At 28.3% G+C, this 14556-nt stretch overlaps 1 protein-coding gene and 1 pseudogene across 7 annotated transcripts; both read right to left on the bottom strand.

Moving 5' to 3' along the window:
* Window positions 1-6062: 6062 nt before the first annotated feature.
* On the bottom strand, window positions 6063-14345 carry LOC132938292 (syntaxin-8). Of its 7 annotated transcripts, none has more exons than XM_061005049.1 (16): window positions 13974-14345; window positions 13605-13799; window positions 13440-13526; window positions 13140-13315; window positions 12970-13062; window positions 12810-12911; window positions 11859-12742; window positions 11491-11773; window positions 11283-11405; window positions 11025-11206; window positions 9899-10037; window positions 7619-7757; window positions 7337-7529; window positions 7029-7271; window positions 6433-6948; window positions 6063-6368 (listed from the first exon to the last, which is right to left on the bottom strand). In XM_061005049.1, the coding sequence occupies exons 1-7, from the start codon at window positions 14003-14005 to the stop codon at window positions 12684-12686; spliced, it is 744 nt and encodes a 247-aa protein (XP_060861032.1). In that variant the 5' UTR covers window positions 14006-14345; the 3' UTR covers window positions 6063-6368; window positions 6433-6948; window positions 7029-7271; window positions 7337-7529; window positions 7619-7757; window positions 9899-10037; window positions 11025-11206; window positions 11283-11405; window positions 11491-11773; window positions 11859-12683. The 7 variants fall into 7 exon arrangements, with proteins under 7 accessions (XP_060861032.1, XP_060861035.1, XP_060861034.1 ...); XM_061005052.1 differs by having other exon boundaries at window positions 6433-6606; window positions 6847-6948; window positions 7337-7757; XM_061005051.1 differs by having other exon boundaries at window positions 6433-6744; window positions 6847-6948; window positions 7337-7757.
* Window positions 6333-7464, bottom strand: LOC132938105 (ribonucleoside-diphosphate reductase subunit M2-like; annotated as a pseudogene).
* Window positions 14346-14556: the final 211 nt, after the last annotated feature.

The following is a 14556-nucleotide window of genomic DNA, read 5'->3' on the forward strand; positions in this document are numbered from 1 at the left end:
CAAAAAAATTTAAAAAAAAATGTGATTTTAATTAGAGTCTTGTAATGTACCTACCTATATTTAAAAAATAAATAAATATAATAATAACTGTTGAACTTTTAGGGACATAATAGGTAACACATTCGTGTATGTAGTATTACACTATTTATATAGGTATATTTATATACCTATACGAGGATATGAGTACCTACTTTTATGTGTACATGGTTATACATCCCTAATCCCTATGATATAGAATATAGATATTAGGTGAACAATAGAAGTTAAGTATGTGACACTAAATTAATAGTTACCTATAACTTATAACGTTGTATTTGGAAAAAAAATTACCAGTTATTAATTAAAATTGTATCTTATGACTATTATCAGTTATAAGTCATAACATATATTTCTATAAATTAAACCAAAATATTTATATATTTATATTAAGTACCCTGTATAGATATGCACCTATTAATTATAATTATTCTACAAACAGGGACTGGAAAAACAACGACGGCGTTTATATCTCGCGTATTTTATACATTTCTAGTCCGGAACTAAAATATGCGCCTACAACACTTGAATAGCACATTTTTCGTGACATTAAATATTTGTTTTAAGTCTTAAAAGTAAATTTGAGCCCCAAAAGAATATAAAAACAAACTTACTTTAATTATCGACTCCTTCGGCGGAATCCGTGATGTGTGTGAACTGCGACGCCCATGAGGAAACGCTCCAGAATACAGCCAGAACTTAGAATATTGTAATTTATGAAAAATAAAATTATACGAAACGCAGTAAGTTTTTTGCTCATATCTTCTTTGCTTATTGAAATTTTAGAATTTTTAATCGACTGTGTCTTCTGCAACGACTTTGAGATTTGCCATAGATTAAATAAATAAATGATAGATATTATACTAGGTACGTCAATATTTTTATAAGAGCATATTGTATTTTATGAATTATTAAATAAAAATGTGATTACTGGATTTTAGAGTTAACTTAAAGCCATAAACGTATACAGTAAATTCATCAAATACTATAATACCAACTATATTTCTAAAACTCCAAGTCTATAATTTTAGATTCTGAGCGGATCGATGACTGTATTCATTTTACAATGATGTGTGTTTTTTTTCTTAATATTTTTAATTATTTTTTCTTGTGGTCTGTGTAAACGATAAGTATTCGTAATAAAGATTCAATTTTCATATATAATATTATATTATAGTATTATTAGTATGTAATCATATGTTTATTTTTAGTTTAATTTAATTGTAGGTATTTAGTAAATAATAATATGTATACGAAATTGTGTTTTCGAATAGCAATTTATTGTTTGTATTAATACCTACACCATAATAGGGAACTAAAATTTTGTAAATGATGTAAAAATGTATTTTTGGTGTTTAAAGGCTGCTGTAAGATCAATTTATGAGAATCCTTGCATTAAATTGTTAGGATTATATTTTTAATAATTATTTTATTACATATAGGTTTATTACATATAGGTAAGTCGATCAGAGGTTAGGTTAGGTTAGGTTAATTTTATAATGTATTTAAAATATAAAGATTAATAACATTATATTGTTTTAAATACTTCGCGCAAACCGAATGTGTTACCCGGTGAATAGTATAGGCAAATAATGTACGTATTAAACCGGTCGTGGTGAAACGAAGACAGCGTTTGAATTGTTCGGACTGGCGTTTAATTTATTATTATTATACATTGCGCCTTTGGTAGGTAGTAAACGTGCTTCTACGTTTATATGCTTATAGGTACGTAAATATACTTCTACGTTACCGAGTTAAGAGGACGCTACACCCGCATGTGTTGTCTCTGTCTTACAAACGTACAACATAACAAAAACTGTTTTGCGCGGGAAAGAACCGAGAATGCTATAGTTATAACTAAGAAACGAAATTTTCACACTGTAAAGATGAAAACATTTACTGTGCAACATCGTTTTTATTTTTCCGATATCACAAACACCAAAAAAGTTATTATTGTTTAAAAATGCATTATTTCAACCTTGAATAACTTTTTTTGTATTTGTGATATCGGAAAAATAAAAACGATGTTGCACGGTAAATGTTCTCATCTTTACAGTGTGAAAATTTTGTTATAACTTATAACTATAGCCTTCTCGGTTCTTTCCCGCGCAAAACAATTTTTGTTATGTTGTACGTTTGTAAGACGGAGACAACACATGCGGGTGTAGCGTCCTCTTAACAGATTTTCCGTGACAATAAATATTTAATTCAAGTCTAAAAAGTAAATTTAAGCCCCAAAATAATATGAAAACAAACTTACGCGTAAACATCGACTCTTCCGGTGAAACCTAGCTGTATTGCACACGCTGACGCCGAAGAAACAGCTATCTTCATCCGTCTACATCTCGCTCCGAATTGAAACTAGAAAGTATGGAAATATTTTATGGAAATAACCTAAACGTAACATAATGTGGAAGTTTGTGTTGTATTATAATATTATACTGCTTAACGAACTGTCCGTCAATTGTTGGCTTATTTTATTTTTTTTGTTCACTGCAATTATTAGAATAGTGAATCGTCTCCTCCGAATGTCGACAATTGGCGATTGCCATAGATGTATGCCATTATAAATATATTATAATATGATAAATCCATAGAACTTATCATCAGCATACAAGATGTCCCACCGAGATCTAACAAATGCCATAACTTTTGCTATTCACAACATTTTAAAGTTTTTTTTTATGTGATGAATTTAATAGTTACATTCTCGGTTACATTAATTGGATTATAAATTAAAATAAACTACAGTTTCCAGCTTCTACTACAACATTATTTTATATTTTATTTTATGTTTTTAATTTTTTTAATGCAGTCTGCACCTTGTGTTGGTGATTTTACACGTAATATTATAAAATTGATACTAGTGATGATTAGGTACCTGATTGTTTAATAAAATTATTTACACGATTATTAACTAAAAAAATATCTATGAAGTATAAACATCCGCATTTCCATTAACTATAAATTCATAATTGTATGAGCTATACATGCTACATATATTTTTCGAAAAAACTATTTAAAAAAACAAGAATAATTCCTATTCGATGTCACACGGGTTGATCTAGCAACTGACTGCTACGACAGCTGTGCAATTTTTTTTAAGCATAATACGTTTTGAAAACGTCCAGAAAAGAGTTTGTTTTAAGACTGTCTGTCTTGATAACAACTAATTTAATTTAGAGTGTATTGTTATATAATATTATAATGAAATTAATAATTATAGTAAAATATATAATTGCAAGACATTTAATACCTATATCTATAGCCAAAGTGAAATCGATGAAAAATATTGAAATAAGATAAAAATGCATTTTTTTGTGGTTTTGAATACGAAAGCTGTGACATGATCGATATGAATTTCATGAGAAATCTAGAGGTACTAGAAAACTAAGATTAGTGTGTTGAATGAAATAAATTTAAAAATTGATTTTCACAACAACCGCTTAAAAATAAATTTAATACAAATAATAAGATGAACCTTATAATTTAAATTTTCCAGAAAAAGCCCCCAGTTGTTGGTCGCATGCCAATTTTAACCATATACTAGACCACAAGTTTGTAGACATTCTATAATGCATTCTGCTGCCGGTGGCCCTAGACACTGTTGGGGAAATTATATTTTTTTTAGTAATTAAATTACGATACGAATTATAAGTTACCTAGGTATTTGTCCAATACTCGACTACTGGAATTTAAATTAAAGAATGTAATATACCTAGGTAACCTATTGATCTATTAAAACATTATAAAACAGAAACTTAACCTAGGTACCAACAATATCACAATATCAAATAGTAAAATGTGAACATTTCCTATAGGTACCTATATCCCGTAAAACCCCCAAAATAAAACGTACGTTTGAGGTGTTCTCTTAAAACTCAAATGTTTAATGCCCGTATCCCGTATGCATAGAAAATGTATGTACTTACAAATCATATTAAATAACATTAATCATCATGTATTTTCTTATTTTATTAGGTAGGTTTAAATACCTACCTTCCTTCTTATAAAGGCACTGCCTAATCATTGATTTCAAATTTTAAAAATTAATATTATAATTTAAGGTATTTTTCATAATATCCTAATTTTTGTATACCTATAACAACTGGATTTTTTAAAACTACTCTACGTCTGGCGGGTATATAAGTTTGTCTGACAATAAATATTTACATTAGGTCTACTGCGTCAAAAAAGTAGGACAAAACTTACGTAATTATTTATTCTTCCGGCGAAACGCGTTCCCTTCGGAGGCTTCGAGTGTATAATATTGTCTATATTGTCTATAGTGTCAAAGCTGTGCATCTCCGCTAGGGAAAATGCAGCGCGCATCTTCATATCTCCGATCCAAAAGTTTAGTCTGGAAGTATTGAGATTAATGACATTTGTAAAAATAGGCATCTAACTTAATAACCAAAATGGAACGAAATACGTGAGTACCGAGTGCGTATTGGAATCGTCTCAGACGATTGTCATTTGCCATAGATTATTTATAATTATAACCTAACCAATGGACGATGGATATTTTCATATTATATTTAATATGTGTTTAATATAATAATTGTTACTTGGTAACCATTTATTTATTACTTGTTAACAAATTCTAATTGATATAAAATAATAAATAAATAAAAATAGTTTCATTGATCCTAATATTTAAAAATAATGTTTCGAATTAAATAATAAAAAAAATTTAAGAATACCTACCTATTAATTAATATTAAATAACAAAATAACAAAATAAATTTTGTATTTGTTATTATATGCACTAAATCAATGGTGTCTGAAGTTATACAAAAAACACCGCTTTTTTTTTTAACTTATCAATACTACTTTCTGAATGTTGTTTTCAATTAACTTGTATTTAATACTCATTTAGTAATTTATATTGTACAAAATTACAAATTCATTGAAAAAACCACATTTAAACAATATTAATTAACACACCATGTTTTGTGACTATTATCAGTTTTGAATTATAAAAATAATGTTTTGGAATATAAATCGTTTACCTCTATAAGAGTAGGTATACCGTATATATATTAGACGTTGGCGGTCAATCCGGTGGAAGGATAGGCCATAACCTATTTTCAATGTTTAAGATCAGATAAATACACCTAACCATAATTATATTTTTAATAATCAAATAGTGCAAGGGTTCTCAATCTTTTGAGGTCCACGCCCCCTTTCAAACTATTATATAAGTTTATGCCCCACTTCTCACTACTATAAGATGATATATACATAATATACATATAAGTATATAACAATCACATAGGCACAAATAAGAGGGGGCTAAGCCCCCAAAAAATGTCCATTTTCTTATCATTATTTCACAATAAACATAGGTATTCAAAATTAAGATTCCACAACTGAAATGATTGCAAGAAAGCAATAAAAAATTGATTTATTTAGAATCAGAATGACATGAAACGATGAAACAATTAATGTATGTATAAAAATTAGATTTCTGTATCTCTTATAGAAAAAAAAGAAGCATATGGTATAAGAAAACAATGCGTGTTCCCAAGTATATTTCTTTTATCAATATCGCTAAAGTGATTAATTCAAAAATGTCTAAAAAAGAAGAAAAAAACAGAAATATGCAATTAAAATCGTAAAATAAGTCATTAAAATGAAAAACAATGAGTTAATTGTCGAAATATGCAGCCTAAATGTTCCATAGTTTAAATTGTTATGGTCATGAAACAAATTCTGTGCTCACTTAGAATATCATACCATAAACCAGAATAAATATGCAAACGCGTACAAATCTGCGCTCTATTCATAATAAAATGTAAATAAAAAACGTTAAAACTTAAGTTAAAAAGTTGAAAGCAATATATTAGTTGAGATAAGATTTAGTTTAAAGTTCTGTTATATCCATAGACATAAAAAACAAAATGTTTAAATTATTTTATATGCCTACGGATATATCTTATATTATATTATAATTTATTATTTCTTACTTAATAAGAATTTCTTATTTAGTATGAATAAAAAACTGCTGCAAGTATAACAATAAATTACAACACATTAGTCATATATTTCTAACTTTACATTACAATTAAACTATAAATACAACAAATATAAAAAGTATGATAGTATAATTTATTTAGATTTTAAATACATTACTTTTTTACTATAAAATTCAAAAATAAAGTTTTCTTATAATGATAAATAAGTCATTGACAAATAATTTTATTCACAAACACGATTCAGAGTACAAATGAAGGTAATTGGTGTTCGCTTAGTCTTCTTTCAAAAAAGTTTGCCTTTCCTTGTTGAGAAGTAAGTTACATTATTGGGAACGGATTTGACGATCTGTAAACCTATAATTTACATATTTAATTAAATATTAAAATTAATCTTACTATGATCAGTAAATGTACATACTATAGGACATCCCAATTCTATTAACAGTCTTTCAGCAATAAATTCAATAAATATGATCATCTTTCACAGCTCATGTCAATCTACCTAAGTGGTAAAGCATTTGTCAAAAATATCCTGTTCAATAGTTAGTTTCACAAATGATCTGTGTGATAACAGCTTGATGAGGCTTTTGATCTAAATTTTTAAATAAGAGACAAGCAAAATTGGTGTGTAAACTCTAAATAAACATTAAAATAATAAAATATGTTATATGCATTATAATATTATCCATGAAAACGTTAACATACCTTATCTCTAGAAATCAGCTCGTGGCTAAAAGTTAAACCTGGCATTAATCCTATTTTCCTCAACCATATTATTAAAGGAACATTTCCAGATAAAAATATACCTTTAACGACAGCAAATGCCACTAACCTTTTGCCAAAAGTTGCTTTCCTATCAGTAATCCATTTAGGAGCCCAATCTGCCAATTTTTTTTTACACATGGCATGATTTCAGAAGCATTAATTAAAGTCTCTATATATATAAAAAAAAAAATAAGAGAAATTAGTCATATATTATAATAATAAAAATAACCAAAAAATGTATAAATGTACTTTTCTTTCGGGTCTTGAATATATTATATATGTATCAATTAATAAGCTATACATTTCTAAATGTATATTCTCTATCATTATTTGGAACCCATGAAAACATCTAGCCTCAGTTACTTGAACTTCTTGAGAAAATCGTTTGACAAGATTTTCATTGACTATGCCATTTGAAGCAGTAAAAAATGCTAATACGTAGGATACAAAGTGACGCTCTTCATCAGTCAATCTCATCCAAACTTCAAGATCCTAAAAACAAAAGTCCACTTTAATTAAAAAATTACTTTAAGTCACTTTGATAAGCTAGAGTTTACAGTTTGCAAATTGACTTCTTCTACATTTTAAAAAGAAGCTTCTTTTTTTTGTACATGGCCCAAATATTGTCATATATAATAGAAATTATGACAAAACGTCTTGGATTATCTTTCAATAAAGGTTCCATTGTTGCATCAAAATTAGCGCTATAGGCAGTCACAGATTCCAAAAAAAATAATTTATTTTTGTCAACTGAAAACAAAATAAATGATAGATTACAAAATTAATTGAATAAATAATATTTTAAATTCTGAGCGCAGCAATGAATGTATTGATTTTACAATTGTCTTCATTTTTTTTTTGTGTCTGTATACACAATAAGTAGTCAAAATAATGTTTTGATTTCCAACTTCAGTATATTTTCCGGTGGGAAAGTGATTCTAGTTGGTGCATCGAGGAGTTCAAAATTGCAGGGAAAAACTAAAAAAAATTAAAGAAAAGCAAGAATTTTAATGCAAAATCGGTTTTTGACAAAATCTAATTTAGTTTTTGAGTGCCTAACTCTAAATAAAACGCCATAGATACGTGAAATTGTAACTGATTGTTTATATTAGCATTTTCTATACGCCATATAATATTCAAAATATTTTAACTCATGTTGAGCTATTTATAGGCATATGACAATTTCCATTATTATTAGTTTTTTTAAAATTAATGTCTATAAAAAAATGATTGTTTGGTCAATAAACTTGAAAATGTTATACAACATTCCTTGAAAAATTGTAAGTGGAAATAAAAAAAAGTTGAGCGTAAATCTACAATAGTTCTATAAAATTCTAAAAATAACAAAAATTTACAAATATTTTTGAGTTGTAAATTCATAAAAAATGTTCTATTTATATCTAAGATTTAAAAAGTAAATACAAGATTCCTTATTAGTTTGTCTACCTTTATCAAAAAATAATGTCTACCGGAATGTCAAATTACATTTTTGTGAGCGTTGAAGTTCAAATTTTTACAACATTGGATATTCCCTCGATTTCTTATGGAATAATTTTCTTAATTTGTTGCAATTCTTAATATAACAACTGTAGATACTTGAAATTTACACCGTTATAAAATAAATATTTTATAATTTTCTATACTTCATAACATTTTTTAAATATTTTGAGCTGTTTACGGACATTTTACCAATTTTCAATTTATTAGTTTTTTTTATAGCTATGATAGGAAGTAATCACTCCAGTTTATTCTTTATCTTAATTGTTGATGAATAATATTAAGTACATAAAGAGTTTAACATTAAAAAAGTTGGCGTATCTTTTTTTTTTTTGGAGGGGGGACAATATTGTTTCTTTGTTTACTAAAATTACACCAATGATTAGAAGAATGGGTGATCAATCCCAAAATTGTTCTTGATTCAATGATTATCCAACATATTAAGATAGAGGAGTTTTTTTCTGAAATGTTAAAATAACATGATTTGGGTGAAAATTAAAATAATTTGTTTTTTTTTACTGTTTTAGAATTGGGAGTAAATAGCAATTAATGATGTACCTCCTACATTTGTGTGTTTACAATGTGTGGGATTTTTAGAATTTTTTTTTTGTTTTATAGTTTATAATATAAACATTTTGTATTATTAAGTATACTTATTCTAAGTTCGGCGGTTGATGTCAAACATAGAACTGTACAATACAAAATGTTCTACATTATAAATTATCATACATTTGTTAACTTCTTCGTTACACTAACTAGTAAAAGACGCAATACTTATTACACTCATTTATTAGAGACACTTATAACTGTAATATAAAACATTTAATAAGACGCGTTTTGACGTGTAGACGCATACCATCTACGTATCGTCACGCACACTGGCACACTCGTCCTACACTACTCTCCGCAGTGCAAACTCGGCCGAACCCGAACGGCCGAACCTCACCATCAGGATGGCAGGGAGGGGGCCGCCGTCGTCGGCAGGACCGACCCGCCATCTAGAGGAGTTTACACATTTATCAATTTGCTGGCGACAAAATCAACTTACATGGACCACATTTCTAACCAGAAGTTAACCTACATTACATATTTTAAAAGATAGACAAGTAAAACAAATTGAAGGTGTGATAGGTAGGACTTAACATTGAAAACATTGTCTGATATGAGATGGGCAAGTCATAAACGAGCTGTTGATTAAGTATAAAAGTTTAACACTTTAGCTGCCATAGCCACATAGATAATAAAACATTTTTTAAAAAGTACATAACTAGTAACCAACTAACTACACCAAATATTGAAACTAAAAGTTTGATTTAATTTATAAGACTTATGGGCTACAACGTTTGTGAATTTTAATAATTGTTTTCTAGTGTACCCTAGGCAGTGGCATATAACATAAGGTCCAAGTGTTGCTCAGAAAACCCCTTAAGTTATAATTATTTGGTATTAACTGAGAATTAAGTAATGACAATCAAAAAAATGAAATTAATTTTAAATGATTATTTAAGAACCAATGAAAACAATAATTGTGTAAAACTTTTTTTTTTTAATTTATTTAAAAAAAAATTCATTTTGAAAGTTACTACCAGTCATGAGAATTTATATTTTAAAACATTACTTACCACTTTAGTAAAACTTCAACGATTTGTAATTGTATTGGCTTGAACTTATAATACTACAATTTAGGTATCTTTTTAAAGATCGATATATATTCCGTTAAGTGTAAGTCACATCTACTAAACAACAAATGTTATCATGGACCTGAAATATATGAGTTATAAAACAATGTAATACTATACATAAAATAAACAATTCATATTAATAACCTATGCCAATAATTAAGGTGTACATCTTGTTAGTTTATACCTATATGACACACACTTCAATAGAACTTTATTTTGTTCCAACTGTCATAACAATCAGATCAATAATGACGAGTTCTAAAATATTAAATAACTTATTGTTTCTAAAAACAAATGTAGTTGATATCCGTATATATAATCATCATATTTATCAATTAGGTATGGAATTTGTTAAAATTACAGTAAATAAAGAAAACTAATAATTTCAATGTAATTTCACCAGGGTCTTATATTCTATAAATTAAAATAATAATAAAAAGGCGGGTTACGCTTTGCTGTACATTAAGTGCCGTGTGAGTGGTGGCTGGTGGGTCAGTATTATGGATGTGTTAAATTTAATTTAATGATATAAAATCATTTTATACAAAAAAACGATACTGAGCGAAGAGCCAAAAACTGTAAGCCTATATTACAATATAAGTACCTATATTTTATGGTAATGCTGTTAAAGTAATTTAATCTACATTTAGTAAAACAGTAAATTGAATTAATTTTTATCAAAAACATTTCATTTGGTATACTTTAAAAGATTCATGTAGGTACAGTATGAACAGTATCATATATCCATCATTTATTTTTTAGTCACCTTAAAAAAACAAAATCAAATTTTGTTAAAAATATTTTTTAAGGAACCTTATAGAGAAGCACTAAGCATTTATTTATATTTTACTTTTAAAGCAAGCAAAGGATATTTTAAGATTGTGACATATAAATATAAATATTTATTTATTCATTTATATTGACTAAACAGGCTAAGCCCTTTTGATACAAATATAAGTACACGCACACAATTAGATATACAATGTGTCCCGTGAACAGATGGATATGTTAGTTAATGGTACATTAAAATGACTTTAAAATGAAAACCTATCAATAATACTCTCACCTTTAAGTTTCATAATTCACGCCAATATTATATTGGTCTTAGCCGGCAGAATGATCTTCGAGAAAGTCAACGTCTAAAAAATTGTCAATACATTGACTCGACTTCCTAGTTCCTTGTATGTGGTACATCATATATTTTAGTTTTGAAAACCATAATAAGTTCAGTTCAATCCACTGTATGAACTAAAAACGATAAACCACTAAGTAACTTTTGGTTTTGGCAAACATTTAAAATAGGAGACTTTAGTAGTATACTTACATAAGTATGGATGAATTAGACTTTATTAAGTTTCTAAGGCTTTTTTTTCGAGGTGAATTAAAATAATCAACTGTAACATCTCCAAAATCCTTTGTTTGTCTGTTCATTTTCATCTAACTCATCCTAGGAGAAATATAATTTTCTGTAAATGTCAAGTTATAAACAATATCTAAATACCTAATTCATGAATTATATTAAATAATTTTACCTTTTAGATGATTTACTAGTCTTGCTCAGAGTAGTACCAGTGTTGCTGTAAATTATTAAAATTTATTTTATAATGTTTATTTTAATTCTCTATCACATATAAGTTGTATGGATTATGTTTTGAGACAGTCTCTCGCCATGATATCTACTAATTTACTGAGCCTTGTTTATAATCACTGATTGTGAAATGATTACCGCAGATTCTATGACAGATAGAGATTGGGTAATCATTTAATTTGAAAATTTTTAGCCATTATTTCCTTCAATTTTCATTTTTTTGAAATCTATATTTGTGAACAAATTAGCAAATTAGACAGACCCTATATTATTAAGAAAATATAATCAGTACAACTAGAAAATAATACTTACAAATGAAAATTAAAGTAATGTGGCAAGACGATACTTTGGATGTTTTACTAAAAAGAATACACTTATGTATTGTAATTTTTAACTAAAACGTATGAAACTGTACTTAAATAATAAATAAATTAACATTTTTTATTTGGGTTTTGTTGAGAATTGCAATTTTAATTTACTTTTAAACTTGAAGCAATAAATACTCAAATGAAATCTCCATTTTCTATCATTTTATTGAATTTTAAATGTTGAAAAAAATGATAAGAGCATAATGCGTCCATACCCTGCTACCCCTGAACAATTTGAATAGATTTGTAAGGACCAAATGGGTCTAAGCTGGGCCACCGTACAATGCTCAGTAAAAAATAAGTTGGTTATCCAAAAAGTGTATTGAATTTACCAAGGTAATCTTTTCTGTGTTAAATGGGTCTATCTTTAACACAGTCACACAGGCTACAATATATTATGATTATTGTTATAAACACGCATTAAAGATTTATATACATAATGCCAAAAAAGAATAAAGGTTAAATGTTGTCTTTGAGTTAGAATATTAAAATGATAATAAAATGGTCGTGTATGAAAAAATTGGCCGGTAAAAATATTTACTGCCCCCAAACTTGAAACTATGTGCACACCTATGGATAAGAAGTATAATAAAATAATTGATTTTATAAGTATAAAAATTTAGAATTACTTTATTTATTTAAAAAAAATATCCAATGATTAACAATTATAATAAAATAACATTTAAATATCAATAAATATTAAAAGATATATAGAAAAATAATTATAACATAATAATTGCGAGTTGTATTTATATATTTTAACCAAATATCACGACAAAGCAACCACTACATTTGCAATCAGTAGAAGAATAATTATCACCCAAAGTCCTGTAAATAATATAAAATAATTATTTAATATCTTACAACTTACAATGTATCAATATCAACTATATACCTCGAGTTGAATCTTTTTTTAATATCTGAACTACTTCCTTGGTCTCGCTTTCAATTCCAGCTGTTGTTTTGTCCATCTTTACCAATAGGTCATCAACTAGTTCTGTAATATAATAATTAATTTTTGTAGCCAACCACAACAAATTACATTATATACTGACCATTTTGTAGATCAACTTCACTGCTTATGGTGATAGCAATATTTTTCTGTCTAGACACAATTGATGCTAATTCATTTAATCCATCGTCTTGTTCTATACAATAGAAGTATACAATGTATATTACAATTCATAATTTTCTGAATAAAATCTTAATATTTTTTACTCTTTACCTTTGAGCAAATACTGTTGCTGTTGTTTAAGCAATTTTTCACTAAGTAATGGTTGTTTATCATCATAGTCATCATCATCACTGTCCAGCCAACCAGTAGTTGGCATTTCAGTTTTTTTGGCCTTACTAGTACTTGGTCTCATCAATTCTTGACGTTCTAGTGTATGACTATTATTCCTAAAAAGAATATCATAACACTACATTTTAAATGGCTCATAATTTATGTATTAGATTAGAAATCAAAAACTTTTGTAAAAATTAAATTATATTGTGGTAAATATTTTTAAAAACAATATATCACCTATTCTGAAAACGTTGATTTAATAAAATATTTCTGCTTTGGAGTAGCTCAAGCATGCGTTGACGTCGTTCCTCTTCATCCAGTGTACTATGTATAATAACTCAGGAAAGTTTAGTGGAAAATTAAAAAACTTACTTTAAATTATATTTTCATAGCAAAGGATACACAGCCTTAGATGTTGCAAGTCCTCTAAGTTTATGAGATAACTGTTGGACTTCATCAGTAAACTGTTTCAGCCTAAGCCGGACTTGTGATGAATACAAAACATATTTTTCGGAAGACTTTTGCTCTAATTCTCTCACATTTAATAATCCTTCAATTTCTCTATATAGCTTCTCACATGACTCGTATTCAATTAACCTGAAATAACAATTTTTTATTAATACAAAAAATCTATATCTGTTATTTTGAATATTTTCCAAACATCAATTAATCAACTGATTTTAGCATCAATTGTAATTTGGAAAAAATGGGAATAATATAACGAAGGATACATGCAGTTCAAAAAATTTAATAGCACATTTATCGACTTACCAGGGATCGTTGTCGTTGAACACAAGAGCCATGATAATGTTGTCAGGCGTTTCAGTTGGTGTTGGTCATCACGATTCAAATATGATGGTGGTCTATGGTTGTCCAACCTAGACACTTTTGAGGTTTGAAGCGTATTCGAAATATATTTCGTGATTTGTTCGGTAATTCGGAACGACAGCACCACAGACAAATAAAATAACAAGAATTTAGCATACAGTATACCCAGTGACTCAGTGGCGGTTACGAACTCACATCGTATACTAGAGTAGTAGAGTAGCGACCAGGGTCTAGAACAGCACGTATGCAGTCTGCAAGCATGACGCAACTATGCAAGGTCTGTGATAAGACGTGTTTTTCAAGCGTTATCTCGGCTGGCGAGTGGCCGTGATAAGGAGCGGCTGTTTTCGTTCCGCGGCCGGCCGCCGTCGTCATCTGTTGCCTCCAACACCAACGCCGCCGACGACGTCACGACGATCTGTTTCTCCTCCCACTACTCCTACAGACTACAGTCCTACTCCTCCACAATCCTCGTGAGTCGTGATCGGCGCGCGCGCTGTTCGGATCAATTATCGCTGTCGCGTAT

Source organism: Metopolophium dirhodum, chromosome 2, assembly GCF_019925205.1.
Source record: "Metopolophium dirhodum isolate CAU chromosome 2, ASM1992520v1, whole genome shotgun sequence".
Lineage (NCBI taxonomy): Eukaryota > Metazoa > Arthropoda > Insecta > Hemiptera > Aphididae > Metopolophium > Metopolophium dirhodum.